General features: G+C 36.2%; 1 protein-coding gene across 3 annotated transcripts; it reads right to left on the bottom strand.

Annotated features, from left to right (window-relative positions):
- Positions 1–6,164: 6,164 nt before the first annotated feature.
- Positions 6,165–9,725, bottom strand: LOC112526796 (protein CELLULOSE SYNTHASE INTERACTIVE 1-like). 3 transcript variants are annotated; one of them, XM_025137217.1, is made up of 2 exons: positions 9,691–9,725; positions 6,165–7,932 (listed from the first exon to the last, which is right to left on the bottom strand). In XM_025137217.1, the coding sequence occupies exon 2, from the start codon at positions 7,874–7,876 to the stop codon at positions 6,236–6,238; it is 1,641 nt and encodes a 546-aa protein (XP_024992985.1). In that variant the 5' UTR covers positions 7,877–7,932; positions 9,691–9,725; the 3' UTR covers positions 6,165–6,235. The 3 variants fall into 3 exon arrangements, with proteins under 3 accessions (XP_024992985.1, XP_024992984.1, XP_024992983.1); XM_025137216.1 differs by lacking the exon at positions 9,691–9,725 and adding an exon at positions 8,618–8,679; XM_025137215.1 differs by lacking the exon at positions 9,691–9,725 and adding an exon at positions 8,226–8,427.

The following is a 9,725-nucleotide window of genomic DNA, read 5'->3' as shown; positions in this document are numbered from 1 at the left end:
TTAAATTACTTATATTATATAAAAATATAGGGGGCGAGAAAATTCAGTTGTAAACATGTTCTTCGTTGTAAATCGAAGGTTAATGTTGTGATTTTGAATTATTTATATTATACAAAAATATAGGGGGCGAGATAATTCAGTTGTAAACATGTTCTTCGTTGTAAATCGAAGGTGAATGTTATGTTTTTCAATTATTTACATTATATAAAAAATATAAGGAGCGAGAAAATTCAGTTGTAAACATGTTTTTCGTTGTAAATAGAAGGTTAATATCGTCTTTTTGAATTATTTATTTTTTACTAATAAAAGGAAAAAAAAAAGATATTCTGTTCTCGCTTTTTCAAGGAGGAAAGAAAAGTAATGTTGATTTTCCTTCGCAAGAAAAAAAAAATTATAAATTTTTAAATATTTATAAAATTACAGATATATGTATTAATTACATTCAACAAGGGATGGCAAAAAAAATCGAAACCGACGGTGAAAACCGATAACCGAAATTTTTGGGCCGGGTTCGGGAACATTTTATCAGGGACGGGACGGGGATCGGGGACGAATTCGGGGATTTTAACGGGGAGGGGACGGGGCGGGGACGGTAATCACCGACCCGGCCCGGCCCGATATGTATATATATATATATAATATCTTTAAAAAAAGTAACATTAAAATTTTAAAAAAAAAATTATCCACTTTACCTCAACAACTCAAATAAAGCTCACGAAAAGTCTAGTTTATTTGTCAAAAACCATGATTTTAGTTGTATGATGTTCGAATTTTTGTTTAGTTTTATATTGTAATCTAATACATTGTTTGTAATGGGTTCAATTATGTTTGAGACATTTAAACTTAGATCTTTAAAAAAATTGTAATTTACTTTTAATTGTGAAAATTAACATATTGTAATTTTTTTCATATCGGTTTCGGGTTTCGGGTTCGGGTTCAGTTATAACCAACGATGAAAAAGAGAATTTTTACTCTTAACGGGTTCCCCAACGGGGATCGGGAAACCGCGGGGACCCGATAAGATCCCTGACGGGGATCGGGACGGTTACAGGGACGATTTTAGCTATCGGTTTCGGGGACGGGGATACCAATTCCTGGCCCGAACCCGGCCCGTTGCCATTCCTAATCAACTTTTATAAATCAAGTATATAAAAATGCATTTTCCTCCAAAATATTAAATAAAAAGGACTCGATACGTATCTGGTGTGAGAAAAAAAAGAATACTTAGTTTATGAGAAGTAAACTTATCGTGAAACATGTGAATATAATTTTATATTGTGTGAAAGCGTGTGGAAGTTATCATCTTCACGATAACTTTTCAATACACATTTCAGGTCTATATAATGACGAATTTTGTAGAGCAGGTGCATCGTTAAGGTGGATCAACGGCCCGCAACTGGTCCGATATGCTTTTAGTCAATTCCATCAATTTTAAGATATTTTTTTTGATTAATCTGGATATCCAACCAGCTATGCGAGCCGACTAATCCTAGAGTGACCACCTGCTTTGCAGGTAGCCCGGAGTCACCGCATTTGAACCTCCGTGGCCACAAGGGGATTTTAACCTGTGACCTCCAGGTACTTTTGACCTTTGGAGCTAAGCTCAAACCAATTAGGCACCACCCTTGTTGATTTTGAGAAATTTTTAAATTTTTTGGTTGATATTCTTTGTATTTTCTAATATCCTGGAGCACCCCCTGAAAGTTTACCGGGTATATTTTTCATACAAAAAAATCCGGATAAAAATCACATGTCCCAATTTTTTATGTCTCATAGATCTCCACCAACCATGTGAATAGAAAGAAAAATTAAACATGAATTAAATAAATTTATAATAAATGAAAGTCTGACGTGTCTTAGTTTCATTGGTGAGATAAGAATAAAACATATGATTTTAATCCAAAAAAATATGCTTACGAAAATAAGTTTAGTGGGTGCTCATGTTCCTACTGTGGGCTTATAGGTAGGGGTGCTCAAAAACTCGATCAACCCAACCCAACTCAGTTCAATGCGATGTCTATCGAGTTGTAAAATTTTCAAACCCTATGTACGATTATTTGAACTTAACTCAACCCGATGAATCCGAATATTTTATTTCTTGGATTTAATATGATTGTTGAATTTCTATTAATATATACATTAGACAATTACACTATTGCGTACGCTCTTCATATACACATATTTTCAATCTATTCACATCTCTATATAACTCATTCGTATACATGTTCAATAACTGTGAACATATATATGTAAAAAAAATGAGAAAATTAACTGGATGCGATATATGTAATAAGTATGGATGAGTTGTATCAAATGGTTGATGATGAAAAAGAAATTATGTGTAGAGAAAAAAAATAACATATTAAAGGTTAGAAGAATATTTTAATGTATCAGTATCAACCCAACAAACCCGTACTGTTAGGGGTCGTTTACTAAATGCTTATCCGATAAGTATTTATCGGGTAATTTTCCTCATCAAATGAACAAGGCAAGGGCCAAAAATTTTACCCTGTAAGAGCGATGATAAGGATGAAGAGTCTTACCCGATAAGTGAGGGTGATGACTCTTACCCGGGTAAGCGCTTACAAGGTAAATTGTTGTATATGATACGTTTTGATGTACTACAATCTTACCAAATAAAATAAATTATAGTGTTGACTCATAATATTAAGCACTTACCGGGTAAGCATTTAGGTAAACGGCCCCTTAAAAGATGTTTAAAGAAGCTTTAAGCCCGAAGCCTTGACCCAAGAGCCATTCGAGTTTGGCCCGAAAAGCACGGGCATGGTGAGTATGAAAGTGAGTTAGATGCAAAATAGTGGCGGTAGGGTACTAAATGCCTTGTCCAAACCACAAAACACTTGGTTTTGCCCCGCTTGAAAAAAACCCGATACAAAAGAACTTGAAAAGGCTCGGTCAAATATGATTAAGCTCGAAAAAGTCTCGTCTGGAAAAGCTTGATTGAACCCTTATTCAACCCAAAGTTCAAAGTGGTGCGAGCCTTTTTTCGTCCACTGAAAACGGGCTTCGAAGGCCCATGCCTAAAAAACCCTGGCACTTGTGCATCTCTAGAGATGAGTGAAACATCGTAAAGGGGCATATTTGACAACCAAGTTGTTCTAATTAAGGTTTCACTAAGTATGAAGGGTCATCATCAACTCACTAAGAGAGTTTGCATCAGCAGATAGTCAAGAGCAGATCGAACATAGGCAATCAAGGTATTTGATAACAACATAGACGAATACATAATGACAGAATTACAGGTAAAGATGCACAAGGACATGTTTTAAAAACATTCGACAACCCTGTTTTAAAAAACAGTTGTTGTAAAAGCATTGACCAAACCCAGTTGGCCAATTCGGTCATTGACCTCACAATCTGACAGAATGATTAACCCTTAACCAGTTAAAATACAATAAATAGGGACTTAAGGACCAGTCTTCAGGCCAAACTTAGTTCAGTTTTCAATTACGTACCTAATTGTGGGTGATGCTTGACCATACAAGGTTTGTGGAGGCAAGTGAGATGGGGAGAGTGGAGACAACGACATCCTCAATCAACGAAAACAATGATGAATTGATTGACTTCTCGTAATATTAATTCAGTAATAATGAATTTTCAGTATTAACCAAATATCATCAATGCAGTATAAATATACAACACTGTTCTCTCACGTTCTTATTTCCTTTTTTAACCGCACATTCATTTAATCTACACACTACTAATACACTTTTTAAAGTATATATATATATATATATATTCTCGTAACGACATCTAAAACTTATAATATGTATTTACGTATCTGAATCTTAGATTCTTTTTTGACGATATCTTAATCTTAATTAATACCATATGGAATTTATTTTATTCAAGATTTTAGTTGGTATAATGACATTTTGATGATGTTTATGTCCACTTATTATTGTGTAATGATATACACAAAACCCCCACATGTGATATGATGTTGCTATTTAACCAAAACCAATAACAAAAAATATCTGAAAAATATCGTAAAACTGAAAACTGTAACTGAAAGACTGTTTATTTAAGATAAATGTCTCTAGCGTGTAGCTCAGTCATTTGTTTTGTCAGGTAATATTATTGGACATCAGAGTAGAATGTCTGTAAGCGTCTTTTAATTGGTGAACACTAACCGGGTAAAAGTCTTTTCTTACACTTATCGGGTAAAAACTTCGGTTGTTGTCATACCTCTTACCGAGTAAGATTCTTAGGGGCCATTTACCCAAATGCTTACCCGATAAGAGCTTATTGGTAGGAGTCAACACTATAATCTATTTTACCAGATAAGATTGTAGTATATTAAAACAGTATTGTATGCAACTATTTACCCAGTAAACGTTTATCCGGGTAAGAGTCTTCACCATCACTTACCGGATAAGACTCTCTATCCCTATCACTGCTCTTACCGGGCAAGATTTTCATTGCTTTCCATGTGCATCAAGTGAGGAAAGTTACACAATCCACACTTACCGGGTAAGTATTTAGTAAACAACCTCTTAGTCTTTTAGCCATTACTCTCATTGATTTACTCAAACACCACTACCTCCTCAAGTCTCACGTCTGCCACTTGCAGACCTAGCTAAAAGACAAATTCAAACTGTAAATCCGACCGTCATAATTGCAAACCTGCCCATTACAATTGTGGATCTGGCCGTCATAATTGTACATCTAGGTCAAATATGAGATTTTTTTTTTGTCTTTTACCTGGGTCCGCAAGTAGCGGACGTGGGACCTATAGATGTGATGAATGGGTAAATCATGAAAAAAAAATGACTAACAGATCAATTTATAAAAGAGAAATGACTATTTTAACTGATTGCACTACAACAAAATTGGGTTTATAAGACACCCACAATCTCTAAGTGTCCAATAGACCATTTTATAGAACTTAATTTATAGGACGAAAATATAAAGTGTCTTATCTAAAGATGTTGTAATAAGTTTATATGACGCTTTTGAACGTCTTAACAAGTTTTTGAGGACATTTTTAATACAAAATGTCGCATTAGCAACTTTATAGGACACTTTTGAGAAAATTTTCCTATAAACTCAATTTTTTATAGGACACTTATTTTTATATGACAATTTTTCAAATAGTGTCTTATAAAGTTGATAATGGGACACTTTATATAAAAAGTGTCCTAAAAAACTTATTACAACGTCAAAAAAACGTCATATAAACTTATTGCAACACCTTTAGATATGACAATTTATTTTTTTGGTCCTATAAACTAAGTCCTATAAAGAAATCTATTATGACACTTAAAATTTAAGAGTGTCATATAAACCCGATTTTATTGTAGTGTTGTCTTTTTATTTTATTATTATTTTGCAACATTGATGGTGGAAGTACACCTTCTAATGGAGATGACCAACCAAACCCATAACCAACAACTAAAGAATCACATTTTAAAATGCACACATGGTGTGATTTACACAACAAATCTTATATATTTATATGATTTTTAACTTTTTTAATAATACAGATTTATCTGATATCTTATTTTTTTAAGACTCGAACTTATCGTTACAGAGTAAGCAGAGTAACCTTTTCTTATAACAGCGTTTCAAATTTTTCGTTTTAGTATCTGTTTTAACTTATAACCTATTGAATTTATAACATTTGATAACCAAGATACTGTTTACATAGAAACATTTTTTTTTATTAACCTGAATATCCAACCCGCTATGCGAGCCGACTAATCCCATGGCGACCACCTGCTTTGCAGATAGCCTGGAGTCACTGCATTTGAACCTCTGTGGCCACAAGGAGATTTTTATTTTTTCTTGGGTTTGAACTGAGACCTCCTATACTTTTGACTTTTGGAGTCAAACTCAAACCAATCAGGCACCACTCTTATGGTTCATAGAAACTTTTAAACGTTACAACAAAGTGAATGATAATAATGTTTACAAAATAAGTCGTAACGTGCCATAACATTGCAAGCCAAACCTAAGAGTGGAGCCATGAGGGTTAACACGGCGGTGAACCCAACCCTTGACGCCATAACGAGTTATTTAGAACCATACATGGAAATGGAATTAATCGATGTGCGTACAAGCTGGCCTGAACACGCACAGTTAAAAATAAGTATTATAATAATTATTTATATTTGTAGAAATTTATGAAAACATCCGAAAGTTAATTCATTCATACATTCGATTCGACTACTAATGTTTCATAAAAGATAATGAAACAACTACAAATTTAAACCTATTTTTTCCCAAATAAATTTCTCAATTTCCCCCTTTCCAATTTTTCTAGCAACTTTGTGCAACCGGGTATCTCCAACTCGCTGAGTTTCTTGAGATACCCGATTGCACCGTAGGAAACCATCAGTTTCCTACACCTTTTGCTCGACGAGAGCAAACTGAGGCAAGACACGGCGTATTTTTTTGCAGTGTTTTGCGGACTTGGGTCGAGCAACTGAACGAGGCTCGGGACGCTCTTCTCGTCCTTTTTTACCTCTCGACGGTTATATTGAACGGTCATTAGGCTAGCAATGGCCTGAGCCGCCACCTCTCGGGATCCGTTCGATTTTGCTTCGAGTAATTTGATTAGTAATGGGATACACCCGCTTTCGCCCACGAGTTTTTTCACTTCGACCGTGTTGCAGATACGGCATATGGATGATGTGGCGGCCTTTTGGGCGCCGATCGATCCGGATCTGAGAACGTGGACGAGTCTTGGAAGGATCCCGAGCGAGATCAGGGATTCCACCGAGACTAACCCGACGAGATTTCGTACCGCTGCGACCGCTGGTTCTTGAGGTAACGGTCCGTCAAGATACGTCAGCAGACTCCGGACTCCACCATCGGCAATCACGCATCGTTTAAGGTCGTCATTGCTCGAGGTCAGATTCCGCAGGCATTCAGCTGCGTATTCTTTCGATCCCAACAGGATCCCGCTATCGAGCACACTGATCATGATCTTTACAATGCCTTCTTCGGCTAGGGTTTGGCGGATCTCTGGGATAATGGATAGATTTTTCAAAGTACAGGTGGCGGAAGCTTGAGAAACGGAATCACCTGTCTCACAAATATCGATTAGCGGCGGGACACCGCCGTGGCCCACTATCGACCGTGCCGTTTCTTCCGACATAGACAATCTCTGAAGGGCGATCGCGGATTTTTCTCGACCGATTGAGCTTCCGGACTCGAGCAACCGGATTAGTGGCGGAAGAACACCTTCAGAAACGAGCCAACTCTCGCAACCACCGGATTCTGCCAACAAACAGATCAAAGTAACGGTTTTTTCTCGGATTCTTGGAGACGTTGCAGTGAGGAGTTGTACCAAAGCCCCAATATTGCTACGACCGACGATGGACAAAACAGTCTTTTCGTCTTCTTTCATCACATCAACAAGGCTATCAAGAGCTTTATGTTTAGCTTCCAGATGACCAATTTGCAGCCTAGCAAGCAATTCCCGAATATCGCTGCTTCGATGAGTTGTACCTTCAAGATCCGACGACATCGTAACTTCACCAAGAACCCCGGTTTTGATCAAAAGCCCACAATCTCGAAGGTTCAAATCGAGTTTCCCCGATAACGAATCGAGATCGCTTTGCATACGAAGCTTCCCATCATACTTCCCCGTCGAACAAATCTCCGCCAACTCGATCAATTCATTCAAAGTCTTGGAAATCGCTTCTAATTGCTCGTTACATAACATGTTCTTCGAGAAGCACGGATGGCTCGATAAATCCGATAAACGAGACGGGATTTGCTCTAATCGAGATACGATCATCTTCCATCTTCCAGGAAACTCCTTAACCTCTCGGGCTTTCTCCAACGCCACCGGAACAAGATCTTTAGCATACGAAAGCCATTCGTCAGCCGATCGAACGTCAGCCATTGACTTATTACCGTAGTCCCCAATCTTCGGCTAACTGGAACTCCAACAACTGTAATCTGCAGAACATAAGAGCAAAAACATCAAATTTACAGATCGAAGAACTCGAATTCGACCAATTTGAGGTCAAATTTGAATCTTTAAGCTTAAAGAAACCAACATATTCATGTTAACTGATCTAAACTCGATAAAATTCAAGAAAACTTCACTAGAAAAGGGATATCGATCGAAAAACATGAATTCCCGGAGAATCTATGGACAAGAAACACGTTCTCTTCGATACTTCAAGACGAAAAACGATCAAGAACTCGATTTCGTAACACATTTATGGATCAAAGAACTCAGATTTAACCTTTTTTCGGGTGAAATCAGAATCTTTAAGCTTACAGAAACCGAAACCTTCGAGTTTCACGAGCTAAAACTCGATAAAGATCGAAACTTTTTCATCAAAATTGCATGATTAGACATCAATTTATGAAGAAATGAAGAAAAAAGGAGGCCAAGATCAAGATTGATTCTTGAAGCTTTGGAAACCATGTTGTTGAAGTTGAAGTGATCTAAAAATGAGATTAAAAAATGGAAAAAAATCACAACTTTTTCATTAAAATAAAGAAAAGCTTGCATCATCCAACTTTAATTCATTCAAATAATTAAATAAATTATTAAAATAAATAAAGAAAAAAAGGGACCAAGATTTTAAAGAAATTGGGGAATCTTAAATAAGGAGAGACAAAGTATAATTACAATGCAAATGCAAATGCAAACCCCACATGTGTATTATGATCATCAAGTGCTAATTATATATATACATATATATATATATGTGTATATACACACACATATAGATACAGAAAAGTGTATCTATAATAGAAGTGTAAGGAGGATGAAAGTGAAGGGAAGAACTTTCCATGGCTAAGAAATGGCCAACCATTGAAGTCTATCATCAAGAAGGTTCTCATCTTTTTGATCATGAAAATGACATTTTTCCATTTTTCAAAAAGAAATTATAATAAAAGATTATTAAAAAAATTAAATATATTGGATAAATATTGAATATGTAGAATAAAAAAATGGATTTTTGTCAAAGACCTTCCAGCCTAGTGGTAAGACTTGGGCATGACATAGTCATGAACCCAAGTTCGAGCCCTGGGAGGAGAGTGTTGGCGACATTTAAGTGGGGCCATGTTTAGCCTCCAAATTTGCCGGGGATTAGTCGGGCTTTGGCCCGGACACCCTTTCCAAAAAAAAAAAAAAAAGGATTTTTTGGGTGTAAATTATATAAAAATAAAGAAATTGAAGAGAGACTTTGCTTTGAAGTGGGGGCTTACAAGAGGGTCTTTATCTACAAATATTCACAATTTTGAAATGTCACCAAACCATCAATTTTTTTATTTATTTATTAACCTGAATATCTAACCCGTTATACGAGTCGACTAATATCAGGATGACCTCCTGTTTTGCAAATAGCATTTGAACCTATGTAGCATTTTTATTTCTCCTTGGATTTGAACCTGAGACCTTCCGACTTGTTTTTCAAATAATTTAGAGTTCTTTCTTTTATTCCATTTTTTTAATTTATGGGTCAATAACTATAATTTCATCTATACCCATTTCAAACACCCATGGAATGAAAATTAAATTTTGAAGCAATTCTAAGAACAATGACGTCATCCTTTAGAACGTCCTACTGTACTGGTCTCTCGGTCATCATGAAGATAGAAAGTCGTGTGTCCCAAGGGAGGTGGGTGGTCCCCACTTATTTAGAGATGCGTACCTCCGTACCCGCTAGAACGTTAATACAAAGATCAAATTCATACCTCAATGTGATTCGTTTCTTGCAATCATTTGAAAT

This window comes from Cynara cardunculus (assembly GCF_001531365.2).
Source record: "Cynara cardunculus var. scolymus isolate 2C chromosome LG 14, CcrdV1, whole genome shotgun sequence".
Classification (NCBI taxonomy): domain Eukaryota; kingdom Viridiplantae; phylum Streptophyta; class Magnoliopsida; order Asterales; family Asteraceae; genus Cynara; species Cynara cardunculus.
Note: the sequence above shows the minus strand (reverse complement) of the source record. Positions and strands in the feature narration are given on the sequence as shown.